Raw genomic sequence first — 25,267 nt, 5'->3', positions numbered from 1 at the left:
TTTTCATTATTGTACACCACCCAGAGTCACTATGTGCGAGTTGGGTTGATATATAAATTTGTTCAATGATAAATAAATATATTGAAATCTTCTGCCCAAGTCTTAAGCTTAAGTTAAATATTTATGTGAAGCCGCTGGGAGAGATCATTCGTGGCTTTGGGGTGGATTTCCATCAGTACGCTGATGATACTCAGCTGTACATATCCACCCCGGGCCACCACAACGATGCCCTTGACGTGATGACCCGGTGTCTGGAGGCCGTGAGGGTCTGGATGGGGAGGAACAGACTCAGGCTCAACCCTTCCAAGACCGAGTGGCTGTGGCTACCGGTGCCTCGGCATAGTCAGCTGATTCCATCGCTGACTATAGGGGGCAAAACTTTGGCCCCCTCGGATAGGGTGCGCAATCTGGGTGTCCTCCTGGACTCGCGGCTGACACTGGATGACCAGTTGGCGGCCGTGACCAGGGGGGCGTTTTATCAGGTTCGCCTGATTTACCAGTTGCGGCCTTTTCTGGACCGGGATGCCTTACGCACAGTCACTCATGCTCTNATGAGAGAGAGAGAGAGAGAGAGAGAGACAGAAGTGCAAGTGCAAGTGCCTCTCTCTCTCTCTCTCTCTCTCTCATGGGACTTGCCGGAGGGCCGTGGGAGGGCCGCATTTATATAGAGCAGGGAGGGCTGCTCGAGGGCCGGATTAAACCGGGCCGCGGGCCGCAAATGGCCCGCGGGCCGGACTTTGGACATGTCTGATTTAGGCAAAAGCATGGAATATGAACCGTATGTAGTATCTCATCATTTCCCCATGCCTCTGTGGCCATCATGGTAATATTTAATATCGTCTCTCTGCACAAATGAGGTATGGATGAGGTTGCAGCGTCATGCCAAGTTTTGGCTTAAGATTTGGAACCAAAGCACTAGGAAAATGAAGATGAAATCTTTGAAGTAATGCAGTAAAAAATAAAAACATTTCCATTCTGGCCAGTTGCTCTCCTAAGCAGTGTCTTCGTCCTGAAAGGGAGAGATGGGAAGACAGAGAAAGTAACAAGGCTTAATTGGTTTTTTTTTAAATCAAGGACTACATATGAAATAAAGCAAAACATAAATAGAGGCCCATTTTAAAAAAAATCACACGTATGTATTTACAGTTTGAATCTATGTATGTTTATGCGTTATTCTACAATGAAAATAGATCAACAAAATCATGTTTTTGAGTAAAGAATTATTGATTTTTAAATTAGGTATAATTTAAATTTATATATTCCTTATTTTTAAAAAACAGAATTAATTTTCATAGGTATGCTTCTCAGGTACTAATTTTGGAAGTGCTTTTCAAAGATGAATTTTAAAAAATCAAAATAAAGTCATCATTAAGGTAGAAAATGCTAAACAGGGCTTTTTCAGGACAGATTTCTCCTGCAAGGAACACATTATGCTTATACAGTAGTCCAGTAGAATTCAACTAATTTAAATTAGTGTACCCACTGCAGGAAGATTCAAATATTTCTCCTTTTGGTAACTGTAAATCCCAGATGTCTTTCAACTGAGACATTTAATACATATAACTACATATTTAAATAACATTCAATGAACACAAAATGAATTTGCACTGAACCTCTTACTATAATACATTATCTCAAATCTTAAACATTTAGGAAAGGTGTAAACTAGGTTTGATACCCATCTTTTCACCTCTTTTAATTCCTCAATCATCTAAAGTTCTTCAATATAAGGGGAAAAATGAGATTTTATAGAATTATGCATAGAGACTTGTTATTTAAAAGCAGGGTAACACATTCATGTCTTTGTCAATATATGTAACTCATTAAAACCAGGAGACCCCCAGATTGCGCACCGAGTCGGTTTGGGGTAGTGCAACCCCATCCAGAATTATATAGTAAAGTATAGAACTTATAGTATAGAATTCATTCATCGTATCTCGTTCAGCGTCATTGACAATTCACTATGAAGAAAATCCATCAGTGACACAGTACTTTAAAGTTTTTATACAGTAATTTCAGCAATCCTTCTAGATTGTATTTGTGATCATTAGTAAGCACTTTGGTACATATTGCATCTTTCAAGGGAATGCACCATTTGTTCACATTTGGTTTGATTTTTTTCACCCATAATAAATCCAGTTGACGTTTTATCAATCACATAAACATGCAACATTAAGAAAGCGATTCAATTCCCATTGTTAAATGACAAGTTCTTATCATAAAATTCTGGGAAGTTAAATTATACTTCATTCAAAAAGAGGAATTTTTTGAAAACACAGACAATTGCTGTGGCTGAAAAACTGATAAAACAGCTACTTTGAAAAACTGTAAGTATTTACCATTTGTTAGAACTATTAACAAACATTTCCCTGGATTATTACTTTTATCTATACATTTTGGATAAGAACACTGAATATTAATCTTTAAAATGTTTGTATTTCTCTGTATGGTCACACACATACAAGACGAAAACTCAGGCAATTCCAAAGTGTTTATTCTTTTTCCCTTTGCTTTTAATGCTGTCCAAAATTTATTTTTCTTTTTAACTGTTTCTCTGCCACAAGAACCTACAAGATTTCATGTAACAGAGCTAGTCAAGAAGTAATGAAAAAAAAAATCTGAGGAGGAAGGTAAGATCTGAAATGGTAGAAAAAGTCATTCTCCTTAGTCTACCTCTTTAATCCATCTCTGTCCAGTTCAATCCTGGACACACATTTTATTCCCTTTTTCACATATAAAACCCTTTAGATTAGAAGATAAAAATTACACCTACTGATAGCTAAGTAGAAACCTATGAAAAGAGGTTTCAGAGGTATTTGTCGCCACTGTGGTAGTGGGTGGGAAGAGTTTGAGGATTTTAAATTGTGGCTTTTCATTATTGTACACCACCCAGAGTCACTATGTGCAAGTTGGGTTGATATATAAATTTGTTCAATGATAAATACATATACTGAAATCTTCTGCACAAGTCTTAAGCTGAGGGAAAAAGGAGATTTACAAATCATTAGGCAGCCAATCAGCTATGAGAAACTCCATTCTTTGCACCTTTGCATTCTGTATTGAGATCAAATAAAAACAATGATAATAGCATGAAAGGTTTACCAGTGAAGATTTCACTGTTTTCTTGCATTGCAAAGGCAAAAATAAAAAATCCCATTCAAATCAAGCTTGACTCTTGATTCGAGTTAGCTTTTATGGCAATGATAAAGTGATTTGTTTCAACTTCTTACTCTAATGTTCATCCCTGGAATATTCTGATGGTCCTCCATGTGTTTCTACTAAGCAGACCTGACCCTATTTCACTTTTTCAAGTTCAGTTAAGCATTGCCACCACTTATGAGTTATTATTCTGATTTCTCAAAGAAGTTTAATAATAACAACTGCCCTTTTACAGAAAGTTATTGATCAAAGCAGAATACTTAAAGCATTTTACTGTTATATGCACTATATACTTATTATATATTTACTCATAAGTTTTATCACACCTAGATTTATGGATACATTTTTTTTATGCTTACCTAGTGAAAAGGGAATAAATGCTTCTTTCTTGACAAACTGTCCTGAATTGTCCAAAAATCTTTCAGGACAAAACATTTCAGGGTTACTCCAGTATTTTTCATCAAAATGTACAGAATAGAGATTTGTGATTACAGTAGTGCCTTGAGGGATAGAGTAACCACGGACAACCGTATCCTTAGAAGTTGCATGAAAAATACCTAATGGAACTATATTACAGAACCTTAAAATTTCATGTAGCACCGCCTCCGTATACGGCATTTTACTCTTATCTTCTAGGCATGGTGTTTTGTTGGGACCAATGACTAAGTCAATTTCTTTATGCACATGTCCTGTTAAGAGAAAAAGCTTTTAGACTATATGTAAGCATCTACATTATGTGTACACCAAAACATTTGTACCTACATATGAAATTTCAGTGTACTATTTACTTGGGTTTTTTTTGAGATTGTCACTTGAACATTTGTGGACTATATAGAACTGGATGACTGCTGTTTTTGTTACTTTCAAAGCTTTTTCTCTCTATCCAGATGTATATATAAACTCTATGTAGATTAGATAATCAATCTGGAATATAATCATGCATCTGAGAAATAGCTCAAAATTCAGAAAGACTCCGGATTTGTTTTGTGTTCTTGCATTGATAAATTCTCTCTATGAACTCTGACTGATCTTTTTGATCCACATCTCCCTGAGACTTTTAATTGAAGATTTCATGGAGTATTCCCTGGAGCCTTTCAGTACAAAGTATGTGTTATGTCATTAAGCTATGAGCTTTCTTCCAGTTCCTAAATGAAAAAATTATTGCACAAGGGATTGTATAAGCTCCTCCACATTTTATCTTGGGACTGAAACAACATTCATTCTCATATTACTTCATTAAAAGACATTATGTTTAATACAGTAGTTAACTCCGTGGTGTCAGTTTGACACACCTCTATCTCATTATCTTGATTTTTTTATTAACAGAAGTTTCCACAAAATGTTTCAAAAAACAATTTCTTATTACTTCATAAATATATCAAATTGTATATTTTATTATAAAAAAACTTTATTTAGAAGAAATTGCTTCAAACCATTTTTCATATAGTAATTGTATATGTCACAGGAATCCCTAGGTAACATCTTGTCTATAATTATTATATGTTTAGTAATATTAAAAACAGAATTCATGGCATGTTTTGTATCCACAAATACTTTCCCCCAACTAAGGTAAACAACTTTAAAGGGGTATGTTTTCAACATTTTTTTACTCCTACAAGCAAAACTGTCTGACAACATACCATCTTTGTGCTCTTATAACAGTCATAGGTTTTCTTTAACATTTTAAATACTTTATAATCTCTTAACCAAATTTGTTGTTTCCTGATAGATTTATTCTATAATCTATTGATTATGGATTATAATTCTATATTCCTTCTGTAATATAATTCTGTACTGTACATTCTTCTTAGCATATCAAGAAATACAATTTGCCTACATAGCCAAACTGTACCCGTTTTGTGCTTGTCAGAATTTGTTTTGCTATATGTCAAGGTAGGGCAAGAAGGTATATATAAAATCTGTCAAATTCAGCATACAAGGCCAATAGTTTATATCAAATAATATTGATTGCAATTTATTCTGCAAAATACTAGTAGGAACTGATTAATACTGGCCAAAGAAGCCCAATTTTTTCATCAAAATAACCTCATCAGTGCAATAATTTGGCATGCCACTGTTTTAATATATCATCCAAATTTCAAAAATTTTAGAAAAAAAAAAAGAAATCCAAATTTTTAATCTGAATGTGGGCTACAGTATGGTTAAAAACTGTATTAAAAGATATGGTAGAAAAATGATGTTCTTAATTATCATTGAACGGAAACTTTTCATCGTAACAACTGCATATTACTTACCTTGAATATTAGGATAAAGAGCCATAAACAAGACTGCCCATCTTAAAACATTTGTTGTAGTTTCTGTTCCAGCAATTATGAGTTCTCCAACTGAATAAATTAAATTTTCCATTGAAAATACAGATTCCGGATCATTTTTATTCTTATCCATTTCATCTAAATATACATCTACAAAGTGTCGAGGTGCGTGAGGTTTCCTATTCTGTGAGAAACGCTGAATAAGGTGGAGTAAAAAAGTATAGACTTCGGCAGCATTTCTAAAAAGTTGTTGATGTTTTCCAAAGGGCAACTTACCAATCCATGGGAAAGCATTGTATAAAAATACTGAAGCGCTGGCAGCCAATTCAATATTTTCACTGAATATTTCCATCATATGCTGAAATTCAGTGTCTTCATAGGTAAATCGTTCTCCAAAAATAATTAAGTTAGTAATGTTTGAAACTGCATTTGTTATCAAGTGCTTTAGATCAAAAGCCTTGCCTTTGTAAGTATCAACGGCATCAAGAAAAATAACTGACTCTTCTGCTATTTTGCTTTCAAAGGACTTTTGACAATATCCAAAATTTCGAAAGCTAGTTACGGCTAATTTGCGATGCTCTGTCCAACCTCTGCCATATCTTGCATTCAGTAAACCTGAAACATGAAACATATTTATATAATTAACTCATAATTAACTCATATAATTATTTATTACAAATTTATTTTATTATCATCTATTACCTTTCTCTATTTTGTCAGATAGAAATTTTTTGCCAAAAGTAGTAAACTACTAAATATTGGGAACATAATTTCTATGTTTTGGTTCAATATTAAGTGCATAAACCACATTATTCTACTCAATGACTCAATTTTTTGTATCTATTTTTGTATCTATAAGAAGGTCATCACCTCTGGGTATAGGAAAATGGGCATTTTGACCAGTTACCATACCACATTTACCATAAAGTTCCAAAAAAGGATATTTTCAATGAAGAAATATATTTCATTAAATAAACTATCTTACTGTCTACAAGGTAGTCCCATTAATATAAAATCAAAAAACTATACAGGATCATATGGAAAAATGCATGTAGGCAGAAACAAAACTTCCAATCAATAATACACAGGAGGACAACAGTCTTAAAAATCATGCATTATCATAATTCAGTGATGCCAGCGAAATACCTGGCATCTATTAAAAAAAGAAAAAGTAGATTCCATTTGAAGACTAATTAGAGAAGGGTTCCTACACTGATGTTCTTATATAACCTTATGGTGAGATACTACATGGAGTCCTAGTAATGGGCTGGCCCAACTGATACAGCTTTGTGACTTGTATGTGACTCTTGATTTCCAGCCATTTGTCCTCAACATCTTTGTTCCTCTTTTTTCTTCATGATCATCAATTTGTTGCCTTTTGCTCTACTGTTAAAGACAGTGGCTTTTTGTGTTTTCTAGTTTTACTTCTGGTATCTCTGTCCTTTGGGCTATTTTGGCTTAAAAATCCATAAAACTTTTCCATTTATGCCCGACAGTCCATAAGATTAAGGTGCAAAGACCTCAGACGGAATGACAATGTGCGTTTAGGTTGAAAGCTTGTTTACTTTCTAAGCATATCCTGGTTGTTCTTATGGCCAAATTTGACATTTTATCCCTCTAGTCCAGTGGTGGCGAACCTATGGTACGCGTGCCAGAGGCGGCACTCAAAGCCCTCTCTGTGGGCACTTCTCTAAACTGCTGGTGGCGGGCTGCGGAGCCCCAGAGTGCACCGGTTGAGGGGCCGACAGGCTGTGGCTGCTGATGGACACTGTTGGCCCCCATGCACTCGCTGGCCTCTGTGTGCGGGGGCCAATGGTGTCAGGCAGCAGCTGCCCCAGCCCCTGCCTTGCCTTTATTTATTTATTTATTAATTCAATTTATATCCCGCCCTTCTCCTTACCGGACTCAGGGCCTTGCCCTGAGATAATGGCACCCCCACCCTGCCTCACTTCACCCCGCAGGACGAGCCTCCAACCCACCACCCCACCTGCCAGAGACCCCCTGGATCTCCCACAACCCTGCCCGGCACCCACAGGCGTCCCTCCCCATGAGCAACATCGAGGTGACCACGCCTACCTTGGCCACACCCACCCAGTCTGCCATGACCACCGCACCCATGCCCACCCAGTGGGCCACGCTCACCTGGCACCCGACAATAAATAAATGGGTTTTGGGTTGCAGTTTGGGCATTCGGTTTCTAAAAGATTCGCCATCACTGCTCTAGTCTATCTTCATTTTCCACCTATCCACTGGATTCTAACTTTTAGTTTTACAGTTTTATCAAAAGTATGTGAGTTAGGTTTCATATTATCTAGTTAACTTTTCTTTTGTTCAATATATCTTATGAAGTTTGGAGAATCATGTCGAAGAGAAGTGGGATGTAACACAAGTATGCACATGTTCCATATATATGTATGCATTGTTAGGGAATCTTATTTGGGATAGACTATTGTTTGATATATGTGGACCTATTTGAGACTCAGGTCAAGTTTCCTCTTCCCTGGCCTGGGAATGCTGACTGCAGCAACCTCAACTTGCATTGCTTGTACATCTTTCGTCTAATTCGGCATCTCAAATCAGGGTGCAAAGAAAATATATTCAAGACCCTTTTTTCAGAATAAAAGATAAGATTATAGACAGATTTCAAGACAATTGTTATGCAACAAATTCTATAAAAATCACTGATGACAACAGACATACCTCCCATTTTTGTCAGCTTCTTGAACAAAGGCAGAGAAGGCCTATCTGAAAAAACTTCATTTTGCTGAACAAGGCATTCTTTTATTGCATCATAGCCATTCAGTACAATAGCTGATATGCCTCCAAGATCAAGACTAAAGATCTTAAGAAACAAATAGAAAAAAAACTGCATATAAAAGATATATTAACAAGTATCCTCATTCATATTTTCCAAATTCCAGACAATTTCTAGATAACACTACATTATTCAGCCAATCCTCTGTTTGCCTAAGATTACTATCACCATAGTGAGTTTCCTATTTGTCACATTCCGGCAAAAAGTTATTTTGACTTCCCCCTCCCCTCACATCCGTGTATCCCAGCTCTCAACTGGTTGCTTAAAATGTTCATTCAAAACATAAGCAGAGAAGAAAAGTTGTTTGATCCTTATTGCATATTTTAACAGATTTGAGAGAAAATAGGATTTTGTTTTTTAAAAAAATCTAGAGAATTTGGAAGCTGACAGTTTTAGCTTCATACTGGAGAAATCAGTTTGGAAGACAATTTATTGAAACAAGTGGACTATAAGTATTCTGTTTTATTACTCAAATACTACACAAAACACACCATGGTCTAGTACAGTGGTTCTCAACCTGTGGGTCGGGACCCCATTTGGGGTCGATCGAACATTTCACGGGGGTCGCCAAGCAAGGCTGTCCGCCATTTTTTCCCCCTTTTCCGGTGGGTGCCTTACCTCCCTTGAGCTGGGCCAGCTGGTGGTCGGCCTGCTCTGTCTCTGCCGCTTGCCAGCTACGCCTCGGCCGGCGCAGGGGGCGGAACCACGCATGCGTGGCGCTCCCGGGCAGGGAAAGTCCTCGACTTATGACCAGTTGGGTAGTCCTCGACTTACGACCGGTTTAGTCCTCAACTTACGACCGGTTTAGTCCTCGACTTACGGCCGGTTTAGTCCTCGACTTACGACCGGTTGGGGTCGCGGCATTAAAAAGGTTGAGAACCACTGGTCTAGTAAGTCTCTCATGTTAAGTATAGTGAAGCAAAGCACAAAGAAATTACATTCTGACATGTATATACCACAATTATAAAATGATATATTCAGAATTACGTCCTGGCTGAACCAGTAAGTTAATCATATACAGACTATAGAGTGTACTACTGAAATTCCCTCTGGCCCTCGCCTCCCCCAGCTAAAAAAAGGTTGTAAAAATGGACCAAAGATCTTGGACATACTATAACAGCCTATGCTGCTGCTGCTTTCTTTTTTTTTTTCATTTTAAGCTTGCCCTTGCAACATCTGTTTTCAGCTTCGTTGCCCTGAGATAACAAACAAGAAGCAATCACTCTGATAAAGATCAGCAGCCTGATTTCTCCAACATGCGAGCCCAAACCGGGCATCCTCCGAGACGCTGCAAAACAACTCCCATCACCCCTACCAGCAAAATCAAAAGATAACCGGGGATGGGAGTTGTAGTGCAACCTATGCGGCGTGCATCTGACAGGAGAAAGCTGAAAGGCTGCGGTGCGAGTATGAACAGGCTGACGGCTCCCTTTTGATCTGCCGCGGTCCCTCTGAACATACTTCCCCGTACAGCTGACTTTGTCTCTTCATGTAGACGTGGGGCTGCTCCGCGGCCAGGGAATGGATATTGCCGATGAGAGGGAGCCCCGCCGGACCAGGCGGAAAGCCAGCCGGTCTTTTCTGCTTCAGCAGCTGCCTCACCACCAGCGCCAGCACGAGGAAGAGGAGAGCAGCGCCAGTAACCAAACCCACCAGCAGCCCCTCGGACCACATTCCTTGCTCCCTCTCCCTCCCAGGCCAGTGGCCAATTGTCAACACAATAGTTCAATCTCAGAACTCCCTATTGCCTCGTTCCTCCTTTTTTATAGGATGTCGAAACCGCTTGTCAAGCCGCGGCGAGCCGGATTGGTCGGTTCTTCTCACCCAGTGGCGCTGTTTCCCGCTTACTCCTCGGCGTCAGGATTCCAAATTCTAACCCGTGGAATTTCAGAAACTGGGACATCCAGCCACGTGTCTACTCTTACTCTGTCCCGCCCCTTTACTTTAACACAGGCTTTTCCAATAAACAAAGCGACTTATGTAACAATGCCGCGTTGCTGAGAACTTTTTTAAATCGGGTGGAGAACGCCTCTTAGAATATGTTCAAGCCAGAAGCAGAGGTGTGTCTTCTCGACACTGGTTTTGAAATCTAGAGAGTTCCTAACAACTTCACTTCTTTGGACTTTTGACGTCTCTTTCTGAAGTCTCTTTCTGAAGTATCCCGAAGAAAATGTGAAGATCGAGCTTTAGGCAGCTAACAGTGGGATNCAACAAGCGGGACTGGCCTAGGATAATTTTTAAGAGGGGTTTTTTAGAGGGTTTTTAATTACTTTTTAATTAGACAATTTAAATATTTCATTTTAATTAATTTTAACTTGTGATTGTTAGTGGTGTTTTTAATTGATTGTCAGCCGCCCTGAGTCCGCAAGGAGAAGGGCGGGATATAAATTCAAATAATAAATAATAATAAAATAAAATAAGCTGAGGGAAAAAGATTTACAAATCATTAGGCAGCCAATCAGCTATGAGAAACTCCATTCTTTGCACCTTTGCATTGTGTATCGAGATCAAATAAAAACAATGATAATAGCATGAAAGGTTTACCAGTGAAGATTTCACTGTTTTCTTGCATTGCAAAGGCAAAAATAAAATCCCATTCAAATCAAGCTTGACTCTTGATTCGAGTTAGCTTTTATGGCAATGATAAAGTGATTTGTTTCAACTTCTTAGTCTAATGTTCATCCCTAGAATATCCTGATGGTCCTCCATGTGTTTCTACTAAGCCAGTGGTTCTCAACCTTTTTAATGCCGCGACCCCCAACCGGTCGTAAGTCGAGGACTAAACCGGTCGTAAGTCAAGGACTAAACCGGTTGTACGTTGAGGACTAAACCGGTCGTAAGTCGAGGACTACCCAACCGGTCGTAAGTCGAGGACTTTCCCTGCCCGGGAGCGCCGCGCATGCGTGGTTCCGCCCCCTGCGCCGGTCGAGGCGTAGCTGGCAAGCGGCAGAGATGGAGCAGGCCGACCAGCTGGCCCAGCCCAAGGGAGGTAAGGCACCCGCCGGAAAAGGGAAAAAAAATGGCAGACAGCCTTGCTTGGCGACCCCCGTGAAATGGTCGATCGACCCCAAATGGGGTCGCGACCCATAGGTTGAGAACCGCTGTACTAAGCAGACCTGACCATATTTCACTTTTTCAAGTTCAGTTAAGCATTGCTACCACTTATGAGTTATTATTCTGATTTCTCAAAGAAGTTTAATAATAACAACTGCCCTTTTACAGAAAGTTATCGATCAAAGAAGAATACTTAAAGCATTTTACTGTTATGTACACTGTATCATACTTATTATATATTTACTCATAAGTTTTATCACACCTAGATTTATGGATACATTTTTTTTATGCTTACCTAATGAAAAGGGAATAAATGCTTCTTTCTTGACAAACTGTCCTGAGTTGTCCAAAAATCTTTCAGGACAAAACATTTCAGGGTTACTCCAGTATTTTTCATCAAAATGTACAGAATAGAGATTTGTGATTACAGTAGTGCCTTGAGGGATAGAGTAACCACGGACAACCGTATCCTTAGAAGTTGCATGAAAAATACCTAATGGAACTATATTACAGAACCTTAAAATTTCATGTAGCACCGCCTCCGTATATGGCATTTTACTCTTATCTTCTAGGCATGGTGTTTTGTTGGGACCAATGACTAAGTCAATTTCTTTATGCACATGTCCTGTTAAGAGAAAAAGCTTTTAGACTGTATGTAAGCATCTACATTATGTGTACACCAAAACATTTGTACCTACATATGAAATTTCAGTGTACGATTTACAAAGGTTTTTTTTTTTTTAAGATTGTCACTTGAATATTTGTGGACTATATAGAACTGGGTGACTGCTGTTTCTGTTACTTTCAAAGCTTTTTCTCTCTATCCAGGTGTATATATAAACTCTATGTAGATTAGATAATCAATCTGGAACATAATCATGCATCTGAGAAATAGCTCAAAATTCAGAAAGACTCCGGACTTGTTTTGTGTTCTTGCATTGATAAATTCTCTCTACGAACTCTGACTCTAATCTTTTTGATCCACATCTCCCTGAGACTTTTAATTGAAGATTTCATGGAGTATTCCCTGGAGCCTTTCAGTACAAAGTATGTGTTATGTCATTAAGCTATGAGCTTTCTTCCAGTTCCTAAATGAAAGAATTATTGCACAAGGGATTGTATAAGCTCCTCCACATTTTATCTTGGGACTGAAACAACATTCATTCTCATATTACTTCATTAAAAGACATTCTGTTTAATAGAGTAGTTAACTCTATGGTGTCAGTTTGTCACACCTCTATCTCATTATCTTGATTTTTTTATTAACAGAAGTTTCCACACAATGTTTCAAAAAGCAATTTCTTATTACTTCATAAATATATCAAATTGTATATTTTATTATAAAAAAACTTTATTTAGAAGAAATTGCTTCAAACCATTTTTCATATAGTAATTGTATAAGTCACAGGAATCCCTAGGTAACATCTTGTCTATAATTATTATATGTTTAGAAATATTAAAAACAGAATTCATGGCATGTTTTGTATCCACAAATACTTTCCCCCAACTAAGGTAAACAACTTTAAAGGGGTATGTTTTCAACACTTTTTTACTCCTGCAAGCAAAACTGACAACATACCACCTTTCTTTAACATTTTAAATACTTTATAATCTCTTAACCAAATTTGTTGTTTCCTGATAGATTTATTCTATAATCTATTGATTATGGATTATAATTCTCTATTCCTTCTGTAATATAATTCTGTACTGTACATTCTTCTTAGCATATCAAGAAATTCAATTTGCCTACATAGCCAAACTGTACCCGTTTTGTGCTTGTCAGAATTTGTTTTGCTATATGTCAAGGTAGGGCAAGAAGGTATATATAAAATCTGTCAAATTCAGCATACAAGGCCAATAGTTTATATCAAATAATATTGATTGCAATTTATTCCGCAAAATACTAGTAGGAACTGATTAATACTGGCCAAAGAAGCCCAATTTTCTCATCAAAATAACCTCATCGGTGCAATAATTTGGCATGCCACTGTTTTAATATATCATCCAAATTTCAAAAATTTTAGAAAAAAAAAAGAAATCCAAATTTTTAATCTGAATGTGGGCTACAGTATGGTTAAAAACTGTATTAAAAGATATAGTAGAAAAATGATGTTCTTAGTTATCATTGAACGGAAACTTTTCATCGTAACAACTGCATATTACTTACCTTGAATATTAGGATAAAGAGCCATAAACAAGACTGTCCATCTTAAAACATTTGTTGTAGTTTCTGTTCCAGCAATTATGAGTTCTCCAACTGAATAAATTAAATTTTCCATTGAAAATACAGATTCGGGATCATTTTTATTCTTATCCATTTCATCTAAATATACATCTACAAAGTGTCGAGGTGTGTGAGGTTTCCTATTCTGTGAGAAACGCTGAATAAGGTGGAGTAAAAAAGTATAGACTTCGGCAGCATTTCTAAAAAGTTGTTGATGTTTTCCAAAGGGCAACTTACCAATCCATGGGAAAGCATTGTATAAAAATACTGAAGCGCTGGCAGCCAATTCAATATTTTCACTGAATATTTCCATCATATGCTGAAATTCAGTGTCTTCATAGGTAAATCGTTCTCCAAAAATAATTAAGTTAGTAATGTTTGAAACTGCATTTGTTATCAAATGCTTTAGATCAAAAGCCTTGCCTTTGTAAGTATCAATGGCATCAAGAAAAATAACTGACTCTTCTGCTATTTTGCTTTCAAAGGACTTTTGACAATATCCAAAATTTCGAAAGCTAGTTACTGCTAATTTGCGATGCTCTGTCCAACCTCTGCCATATCTTGCATTCAGTAAACCTGAAACATGAAATATATTTATATAATTAACTCATAATTAACTCATATAATTATTTATTACAAATTTATTTTATTATCATCTTTTACCTTTCTCTATTTTTTCAGATAGAATTTTTTTGCCAAAAGTAGTAAACTACTAAATATTGGGAACATAATTTCTATGTTTTGGTTCAATATTAAATGCATAAACCACATTATTCTACTCAATGACTCAATTTTTTGTATCTATTTTTGTATCTATAAGAAGGTCATCACCTCTGGGTATAGGAAAATGGGCATCTTTGAGCAGTTACCATACCACATTTACCATAAAGTTCCAAAAAAGGATATTTTCAATGAAGAAATATATTTCATTAAATAATTATAAACTATCTTACTGTCTACAAGGTAGTCCCGTTGAAAAAAAAATCAAAAAGCTATACAGGATCATATGGAAAAATGCATGTAGGCAGAAACAAAACTTCCAATCAATAATACACAGGAGGACAACAGTCTTAAAAATCATGCATAATTCAGTGATGCCACCAAATACCTGGCATCTATTAAAAAAAGAAAAAGTAGATTCCATTTGAAGACTAATTAGAGAAGGGTTCCTACACTGATGTTCTTATATAACCTTATGGTGAGATACTACATGGAGTCCTAGTAATGGGCTGGCCCAACTGATACAGCTTTGTGACTTGTATGTGACTCTTGATTTCCAGCCATTTGTCCTCAACATCTTTGTTCCTCTTTTTTCTTCATGATCATCAATTTGTTGCCTTTTGCTCTACTGTTAAAGACAGTGGCTTTTTGTGTTTTCTAGTTTCACTTCTGGTATCTCTGTCCTTTGGGCTATTTTGGCTTAAAAATCCATAAAACTTTTCCATTTATGCCCGACAGTCCATAAGATTAAGGTGCAAAGACCTCAGACAGAATGACAATGTGCGTTTAGGTTGAAAGCTTGTTTACTTTCTAAGCATATCCTGGTTGTTCTTGTGGCCAAATTTGACATTTTATCCCTCTAGTCCAGTGGTGGCGAACCTATGGTACGCGTGCCAGAGGCGGCACTCAGAGCCCTCTCTGTGGGCACTTCTCTAAACTGCTGGTGGCGGGCTGCGGAGCCCCAGAGTGCACTGGTCGAGGGGCCGACAGGCTGTGGCTGCTGATGGACACTGTTGGCCCCCATGCACTCGCTGGCCTCTGTGTGCAGGGGCCGATGGTGTCAGGCAGCAGCTGCCCCAGCCCCTGCCTTGCCTTGCCCTGAGATAATGGCACCCCCACCCTGCCTCACCTCACCCCGCAGGACGAGCCTCCAACCCACCACCCCACCTGCCAGAGACCCCCTGGATCTCCCCTAACCCTGCCCGGCACCCACAGACGTCCCTCCCCACGAGCAACATCGAGGTGACCATGCCCACCTTGGCCACACCCACCCAGTCTGCCATGACCACCACAGCCATGCCCACCCAGTGGCCCACGACCACCTGGCACCCGGCAATAAAATGGGTTTTGGGTTGCAGTTTGGGCACTCGGTTTCTAAAAGATTCGCCATCACTGCTCTAGTCTATCTTCATTTTCCACCTATCCACTGGATTCTAACTTTTAGTTTTACAATTTTATCAAAAGTATGTGAGTTAGGTTTCATATTATCTAGTTAACTTTTCTTTTGTTCAATATATCTTATGAAGTTTGGAGAATCATGTCGAAGAGAAGTGGGATGTAACATATGTATGCACATGTTCCATATATATGTATGCATTGTTAGGGAATCTTATTTGGGATAGACTATTGTTTGATATATGTGGACCTATTTGAGACTCAGGTCAAGTTTCTTCTTCCCTGGCCTGGGAATGCTGACTGCAGCAACTTCAACTTGCATTGCTTGTACATCTTTCGTCTAATTCGGCATCTCAAATCAGGGTGCAAAGAAGACCCTTTTTTCAGAATAAAAGATAAGATTATAGACAGATTTCAAGACAATTGTTATGCAACAAACTCTATAAAAATCACTGATGACAACAGACATACCTCCCATTTTTGTCAGCTTCTTGAACAAAGGCAGAGAAGGCCTATCTGAAAAAACTTCATTTTGCTGAACAAGGCATTCTTTTATTGCATCATAGCCATTCAGTACAATAGCTGATATGCCTCCAAGATCAAGACTAAAGATCTTAAGAAACAAATAGAAAAAAAACCTGCATATAAAAATATATATTAACAAGTATCCTCATTCATATTTTCCAAATTCCAGATAATTTCTAGATAACATTAAATTATTCAGCCAATCCTCTGTTTGCCTAAGATTACTATCACCATAGTGAGTTTCCTATTTGTCACATTCCGGCAAAAAGTTATTTTGACTTCCCCCTCCCCTCACATCCGTGTATCCCAGCTCTCAACTGGTTGCTTAAAATGTTCATTCAAAACATAAGCAGAGAAGAAAAGTTGTTTGATCCTTATTGCATATTTTAACAGATTTGAGAGACAATAGGATTTTGTTTTTTAAAAAAATCTAGAGAATTTGGAAGCTGACAGTTTTAGCTTCATACTGGAGAAATCAGTTTGGAAGACAATTTATTGAAACAAGTGGACTATAAGTATTCTGTTTTATTACTCAAATACTACACAAAACACACCATGGTCTAGTACAGTGGTTCTCAACCTGTGGGTCGGGACCCCATTTGGGGTCGATCGACCATTTCACGGGGGTCGCCAAGCAAGGCTGTCCGCCATTTTTTCCCCCTTTTCCGGTGGGTGCCTTACCTCCCTTGAGCTGGGCCAGCTGGTGGTCGGCCTGCTCCATCTCTGCCGCTTGCCAGCTACGCCTCGGCCGGCGCAGGGGGTGGAACCACGCATGCGTGGCGCTCCCGGGCAGGGAAAGTCCTCGACTTATGACCAGTTGGGTAGTCCTCGACTTACGACCGGTTTAGTCCTCGACTTACGACCGGTTTAGTCCTCAACTTACGGCCGGTTTAGTCCTCGACTTACGACCGGTTGGGGTCGCGGCATTAAAAAGGTTGAGAACCACTGGTTTAGTAAGTCTCTCATGTTAAGTATAGTGAAGCAAAGCACAAAGAAATTACATTCTGACATGTATATACCACAATTATAAAATGATATATTCAGAATTACGTCCTGGCTGAACCAGTAAGTTAATCATATACAGACTATAGAGTGTACTACTGAAATTCCCTCTGGCCTTCGCCTCCCCCAGCTAAAAAAAGGTTGTAAAAATGGACCAAAGATCTTGGATATACTATAACAGCCTATGCTGCTGCTGCTTTTTTTTTTTTTTTCATTTTAAGCTTGCCCTTGCAACATCTGTTTTCAGCTTCGTTGCCCTGAGATAACAAACAAGAAGCAATCACTCTGATAAAGATCAGCAGCCTGATTTCTCCAACATGCGAGCCCAAACCGGGCATCCTCCGATACGCTGCAAAACAACTCCCATCACCCATACCAGCAAAATCAAAAGATAACCGGGGATGGGAGTTGTAGTGCAACCTATGCGGCGTGCATCTGACAGGAGAAAGCTGAAAGGCTGCGATGCGAGTATGAACAGGCTGACGGCTCCCTTTTGATCTGCCGCGGTCCCTCTGAACATACTTCCCCGTACAGCTGACTTTGTCGCTTCATGTAGACGTGGGGCTGCTCCGCGGCCAGGGAATGGATATTGCCGATGAGAGGGAGCCCCGCCGGACCAGGCGGAAAGCCAGCCGGTCTTTTCTGCTTCAGCAGCTGCCTCACCACCAGCGCCAGCACGAGGAAGAGGAGAGCAGCGCCAGTAACCAAACCCACCAGCAGCCCCTCGGACCACATTCCTTGCTCCCTCTCCCTCCCAGGCCAGTGGCCAATTGTCAACACAATAGTTCAATCTCAGAACGCCCTATTGCCTCGTTCCTCCTTTTTTATAGGATGTCGAAACCGCTTGTCAAGCCGCGGCGAGCCGGATTGGTCGGTTCTTCTCACCCAGTGGCGCTGTTTCCCGCTTACTCCTCGGCGTCAGGATTCCAAATTCTAACCCGTGGAATTTCAGAAACTGGGACATCCAGCCACGTGTTGCACGGAGTGAAAGGTCCTTCCAAGCCAATGCCAAGTCTACTCTTACTCTGTCCCGCCCCTTTACTTTAACACAGGCTTTTCCAATAAACAAAGCGACTTATGTAACAATGCCGCGTTGCTGAGAACTTCTTTAAATCGGGTGGAGAACGCCTCTTAGAATATGTTCAAGCCAGAAGCAGAGGTGTGTCTTCTCGACACTGGTTTTGAAATCTAGAGAGTTCCTAACAACTTCACTTCTTTGGACTTTTGACGTCTCTTTCTGAAGTCTCTTTCTGAAGTATCCCGAAGAAAATGTGAAGATCGAGCTTTAGGCAGCTAACAGTGGGATCAGCTTGTGTGGGTTGTGGGCTATTTCCTGACTAACTTAATCGTAGTTGTTAATTACATTTTCTTTTGTGAGTTCAAATGAGGCCACAGGGACAAATGTTTGCTCCTTATCAAGAAATCATTTTAAATTGCACCATGCATTTTTAAATCTGTTTCTTCATCTTTCATCTGGATAGGATGGCATTCCCCTGAAGCACAGTTTATGATTTAGGAGATTATATATATATATATGTATATGTGTGTGTATATATATATGCTAAATTTTTGGATTGCTAACAAAGAGTTAAAGGGAGACTGATACAGGCAAAAGATTTCTTCTTCCCATATTTGGGGAGACGGTGTATCAAAAAACACTCAAGATACACACATACATATATATACACACAAACATATATCTACACACACACATATATATACACACACATATACATACATACACACACACACACACACACACACACATATATACATATACATATACACAGGGCTTTTTTTTTCTCATAGAACGCCCAGAATGGAGTTCCGGCACTGTTTTTGGATGGAACCTTGCAGGGTAGGCAAGGCGGGTTGTATGACGTGTGTGAGTTCCGGCACCTTTTTTTGTACAAAAAAAGCACTGCATATACATATACATACACACACACACACATATATGTAAAGATAGATAGACAGATAGATAGATAGATAGATAGATAGATAGATAGATAGATAGATAGATAGATAGATAGATAGATAGATAGATAGATAGATGTAAAGCTGCATGGAAGTTGAAGAAAAAGGGGAAATGCATTTCAGTAAATATTGCTCATTTGAATTCCTCAGCTAAATTTCATAACTGGAAGGGAAGACAAATACCCAATTTCATGTGAAATAAAAAAGGAAGGAAAACGATGCTCTAAAGTGATTCATTGCATGTTCGCTTCATTTACTATTACTGCTTCATAATGACTAATTGTTACTTTAGAATTTCCCTACACTAATGAGAATTTTTAGGGACTTGAATGCTTGCTTACTGTTTTTTAATTGATCTAAATAGAAAATATTAATCTTTTACTATTTATGGATTTATTCCAATGGCCCATCGTGACAATCTGCAAGACCTGTTGGGATCAGACAGGCATAAACATTTAATAAATAAGTAAATAAAAGCATGTACATATTTATTCAGACACTTTTTTCTGTTTAAGATGATTGTTGCTGATGGGAGGTTTAATTTTGTGGATGTTATCATTTATTATTTGTGTGTTTTTATCTTACAAGTTTTAATTATGATTATTATAGCTACCTTGAGCTCTGTTCCTGGTGGAAACACAACATGTCAATGTGATGAACAATGAAATGTAACAGAGACTGCAGGACAGCCATTGTTTTTTTTCAAAAAGCTTTTTCATAGCTAGGTAAGCCACTGTTCCATATTGCCATATTGTGCTACACTATTTTGATTAAACATTTAAAAAAATTCATATACTATTTGCACACTGATGAAGAACTGAAGGAATTAAATCCAGAAGCAAAACTTTGATAATGAGCGTTCATTTTCTGTTTGAATACTTCCATAACCGCATACAGGGAGTCCTCGACATACAACAGTTCATTTAGTGACTGTTCAAAGGTACAGTGTCACTGAAAAAAGTGACTAAGTTTTTCACATTTACAACTGTTGCAGCAACTCCATGGTCACATGATCAAAATTCAGATGCTTGGCAACCTATTCATATTTATGATGTTGTAGTGTCCCGGGGTCATGTGATCATCTTTTGCACCCTTCTGACCAGCATAGTCAATGAGGAAGCCAGATTCATTTAACAACCATGCTAGTAACTTAACAAATGCAATTATTCACTTAACAACTGTGGCAAGACAAGTTGTAAAATGAGGCAAAACTCACTTAACTAATGTTTCACTTAGCAACATAAATTTCGGGCTCAATTGTGATCATAACTTGAGGGCTACCTTTACTAAGGTTGCATTTTTTTGAGATCTTTCTGTCCAAACTGCTAATATAGTTATTTGCGATTCCAAATCCCATATTTTCAAATTAATCTTCTGCCTGAGGATTGTGAAAGTTGCAGTTCCATCACATCTGGACTACACCATGTTACATTGCCATGCTTAGATCATTTAAGCCAGGGGTGTCAAACATGCAATGTCACGTGACGTGTTGTATCGTGACTTTTTCTCCATTGCCAGCAATGGGGTGGGTGCGGTTTTGGCATGACGCATCTGGCCCATGGGCCAGCAGTTTGAAACCCCTGATTTCAGCTAATGAAGATATTGCCTCTATACAGATTTTGTTTACAGATACATACCCTTTCAGATAATGTCAGGCATGCATATAAGGTTTACCTAAGGTTCCAAGCTGGCTAATTTCTCTGAAGGGGATAAACATTTTGGACTTCTCCCCTACTGGAAAAATCAGTTTCCCCTTATTTCCCCAGTTTTTACTAGGATTTCTGGAGAAAGGAAATGTTGCTCCCTGGAGAGAGAGTCAGAGAAAAAAAAAAAAAGAGAGAGAGAGAGAGAGAGAGAATGTGACATAGACAAAGAGAGTGAGCATTTCACTAATTCCTAATGTACATCAAGATTCAAAAGTGAAAAGGCCATGCACATTTGCCCTATATACATACTGCTTTGAATACTGATAGGGCAGCCTCTGTGAAGTAGAAGTGACATGGAAATGATTCTGCAGATACCCAAAACTCTACTTCTTAATATTCTCAGAGTTTTCAGTGATTCATAGAATCGGGACTGTTTTACATACAGTATTTCCTTTGTGCAGTTGTCCTACATCTAAAGAGATAATTGCTTGCTATACCAATGGGTCTCATCATCAAATTGGTTAACTGGAGACCTAACTCGGGAGGGAATCTGAGAATTTGTTCTAAGTTTTGGGTAAGTCAGTTCTGTTTGTTTACTCAGTTAAATTTGTTTACTTGGCTAAGTGAGCTTTCTCCATTGTGGGATTAGACTCCTACCCTAGGCTTACCTGAGGCCACATACTTCCTTGAAATATACTTCTAAATGGACATATGCAGGATTGCCCAATTGAGTTGCAAGAAACCAGAGGTACTCAATATCCAGATTTCAAAGAAAAATCTAAATGAAAGAATATTTACATTTGTCCCAGCCATCTTGGCAAATGTGCTTAATCTGTGCAGAGAAATACAGCATGAAACTCTCAAAAGTCACAAAGTGTCTCTTTTCTGTTAAAATGATTAGATGGTGCTTTTACATCTTATCAATGGAACTGAAATAATGTCTTACATTTCACTGGGGGGGGGGAGAGACACCTTGCAGCTTTCCTTAGTTCGACTCAATTGCATCTTGGTTTAATGAATGTACCACAGTTCTTTTCAGCATCAGACTGGCTGGTTATTATAAAATCTACCTGACTTTCTCCCCCCCTTCCTGGCTCTCCTTTAATGATTTAATTATGAAGAGATATAAACTCTTTCCAGGAGTTTAACCTTCCATGCAAATCCAGTTATTATCCCACCTTTTGGATTTACTGGAAATTCTTATTATCTATTATTTTGAGACGGGCAAAATATAAATTTAATAAATATTATATTACAGTACACAATATATAATAGTTTATACTATTAGATGACAGATATAGGTATGGATATAGGTAATGATATATAGATATGTGAAATATATTAGATGTGCTGCTAGACACTTTCTGTAACAGAAAGAAAACAAAACAGCATTGAATAACTCCATTTGATGCTCAATCAAATGAACAATCAAAATTTGAAATTCTGTGCCATCTGACCAGATAGGCATTTCTATTCTGGATATTGATAAAATCACTGGGCAAGTGCTGTAACAATGTAAAAGCTATTTCATTACTGATATATATTAGTATAGTGCTGGCAGGATCATTTTATGCACTGCGGTGAGTTTTGATCTAAGTTTCAGTGATACTAGAACAGTTTAGGAGAGCAATATGACTTGTATTAAAAGTTCCTTAAATTCTACATGACTACCCTGAGTTTCCATAAATTCACCTAAGACAAAAAGGCACAAAAAATTGGCATCTCTCTGCCTCTGCCTCTGCCTCTCTCTCTTCTCTCTCTCACACACTGCCTGCCTGCCTGCCTGCCATATTCCATCCATTTGTCATATCATCCATCCACTCTATGTCTGTCTGTTCATCAGATGAATGAACAGGGAACTCTCTTGCTCTTTTTTGCCTCTGATGGGCAACTTCAACAAACTCATTAGCTCATCTATGATAAATCTTAACCTGCTGCTTTCTTATTTGTGGCATAGGCTTTAAAAGCACAACCATTGTTGCCTTTCTAGAAACTGCCCAGGTGAAATTACCTGGATCTGCTTTACTGGCCCTCTCAGAACCAAGGGGTCCATATTTGCTTGTTGAACGTATATTCCACTTTTCCTTCAACTACGCAGGGTGGCTTCCATGGAAGTAGCCTTTTGGGGGAAATTGGGCTGAGAACAGCCCCACCTGGCCAACTACACCAGACAGATTCCCAGTAATTTCCCCCGGACCTGTGACAGCGGATTTTTGTAAATATGTATAGTCTCCAAATGTGCTGATTTCATTTTAACCGTTTAAAGCTGTACGGATACACTCAGTCCTATGCAGATTTATTCAAATGCAACTTCGTTTAATCGGAACTATTATTGTTATGGTTATTATTTCAGATGTATTATAGGCGTCCAACTCCATTAGACTCTTTGAGAGAGTGTGCCTCGGACTAGGCAGCGAGATCTTAGAAGCAGCTAGTCTATAATCCAATGCAATTTGCTTTCAAATTAGTGTATTGGCTGTGGCAGCCAAACGCAGTGGCAACCGGCAAACCAGAAGCGCCAGAGAATTCCGGCTGCATCGAACGGGGTTTTTCCAGAGTAAATACGAATATGGAATTGGAACCTAACGCGCAACGCCTGCTTGTTCCAAATGAAGTCCCCACATGTGGAAGGAGGCAGAGCTGCCAGCGAACCGGAGAAGGGCCGAGCGCCTCGCCATTCCTCTCGCGGCGCGCGAAACCACTTAGCTAATTACTTCCCTTGCCTTGTTAGCTTAGCTGAGGCTCTGGCCGTTTCAGGCGGGGCCAGGCCCAGAACGCCATCAGAGGAATGCCTTCGAGCTGGCGGAATAAAACCACTTCGCCTCTCCTGTCAATTAGGGGAAAGCGAGCAGGGGGGCGTTTTTACCCCTCGAGGGAGCCTCGCCCACCCAGTCCGCCTGTCAGCCGGGAAGCAGCCGAGGGGGAGGGTGTGTGTGTCTGTTTAGACTTGCAGGGGCCCTCAACCTTGGCATCTTTAAGACTTGTGGACTTCAACTCCCAGAATTCCTCAGCCAGCTTTGCTGGCTGAGGAATTCTGGGAGTTGAAGTCCACAAGTCTTAAAGTTGCCAAGGTTGAGGGCCCCTGGCTTAGAGGCAAAGCTGGCTGAGGAATTCTGGGAGTTGAAGTCCACAAGTCTTAAAGTTGCCAAGGTTGAGGGCCCCTGGCTTAGAGGCAAAGCTGGCTGAGGAATTCTGGGAGTTGAAGTCCACAAGTCTTAAAGTTGCCAAGGTTGAGGGCCCCTGGAACTTTAGAGGCATCTCTCACATCTCCCGCCCTCTGGGCTGCTCAGAAGATCCTCCAGATTATCCCACCTTCCGCTGCCCGGGCTGGCCGATCCGTCCAGCTCAGGAGGAAGAATCTCGCTCGGCGGAGTTTCCCCACTTTGTAACGCGGCGGAGTGGGGCCCCCTGTGCTTGTCTCTTCCGACAACTTAGGGCTCGCGAGGATTTCCCGGGGGTGGAAGAGACCCAAAGGCTTCGCGCTTCAGTGTTAGAAGCAAAGACAGGCCTCGCTGGATTGGTTTTCTTCCCGCCTGAGACCGTTTTCTCTAAACTCCACCCGTCCCGCCCCCCTCGCCATCCCCTTCCCGCTCCTCAGGTCTCTCCCCTGTCCAGTGGGGGCTAACGAGGAAGGCGGACTTACAGCCTTACAACAGGGCGCGCTTGCAAGCACAAACACCCGAAATGGGGCCGTTTCCTGAGTCAACACCTCTTAGGGAAGTGCACCTCTTCCCAGAGTTCTTCTAGCTTTCATTACACTCCCTCATTTTTTTTTCCTTTTTTTGGGGTGTGTGTGTGTGTGTGTCCCAGCGGCACTCTCTTATGAAATCCAAACATCCTGGACGGAGCAGGTGTCCGAGGGCCAGACACGACTCCGCAGCTGCCAGACAATGACTAAGAGCCCTTTAAAGAGTGATGGATTGGGCCCTTGTAGCTCTCCACGAGAAGCTTTTCCGCCTCCTCGGCGGATGCCGCTCTTTTCGCTCCGAAGGCCAGGGGCTTAGCGAAGCAGCTGGAGATCTGCCGGGTGGAACGTGGCCACTTCAACCCAGGAACAGAAAGGGGGGGGGAGGGCAGATTGGGAGGGGCCGGTCGGAGGGCTGGGGAGAACCTGCCCGGGACTCCTGTAGCAGAGACTCCGAGGGAGAGGGAGAGAGAGAGCGCGAGAGGAAGAGCGAGCGGTCGCTGCTGCCAGCCCAGCCCTTGCCAATGCAATTCCCCATTAAGACAATCGATTCAGCCGTGGCGCTTGGCACCGAGAAGCGAATTGCACTAAATCCCAGACATGCAGCCGTGACTGTCCAGGCTCTCCCAATCCCAGAGCTTTAGGCAGGTGGGACGGGGAAAGCCCCCAATCAATCTCCTGCGGGAGCACTAGGATCCTTTTTCTGTCACTTTCCCAGCTAAGATGAAGATACCTTCTCTCTCCCCTCTTTGCCCTCCGTCAGCAGACGAAGGGCTGAGGCTATCCCGTTGG

At 40.0% G+C, this 25,267-nt stretch overlaps 2 protein-coding genes across 2 annotated transcripts; both read right to left on the bottom strand.

Annotated features, from left to right (window-relative positions):
* Window positions 1-762: 762 nt before the first annotated feature.
* Window positions 763-9,921, bottom strand: LOC107295024 (vitamin D 25-hydroxylase-like). The gene is made up of 5 exons (XM_015824312.2): window positions 9,709-9,921; window positions 8,133-8,274; window positions 5,415-6,047; window positions 3,519-3,848; window positions 763-1,009 (listed from the first exon to the last, which is right to left on the bottom strand). The coding sequence occupies exons 1-5, from the start codon at window positions 9,919-9,921 to the stop codon at window positions 831-833; spliced, it is 1,497 nt and encodes a 498-aa protein (XP_015679798.1). The 3' UTR covers window positions 763-830.
* Window positions 9,922-10,356: 435 nt separating this feature from the next.
* On the bottom strand, window positions 10,357-17,902 carry LOC107295021 (vitamin D 25-hydroxylase-like). The gene is made up of 5 exons (XM_015824309.1): window positions 17,690-17,902; window positions 16,112-16,253; window positions 13,469-14,101; window positions 11,597-11,926; window positions 10,357-10,472 (listed from the first exon to the last, which is right to left on the bottom strand). Exons 1-5 carry the CDS (start codon window positions 17,900-17,902, stop codon window positions 10,357-10,359), a joined length of 1,434 nt encoding a protein of 477 aa, XP_015679795.1.
* Window positions 17,903-25,267: the final 7,365 nt, after the last annotated feature.

Source organism: Protobothrops mucrosquamatus, unplaced genomic scaffold (assembly GCF_001527695.2).
Source record: "Protobothrops mucrosquamatus isolate PMUCROS unplaced genomic scaffold, P.Mucros_1.0 scaffold2198, whole genome shotgun sequence".
Taxonomy (NCBI): Eukaryota; Metazoa; Chordata; class Lepidosauria; order Squamata; family Viperidae; genus Protobothrops; species Protobothrops mucrosquamatus.
The sequence above is the reverse complement of the archived record's forward strand: the minus strand, read 5'-3'. Positions and strand labels throughout refer to the sequence as shown.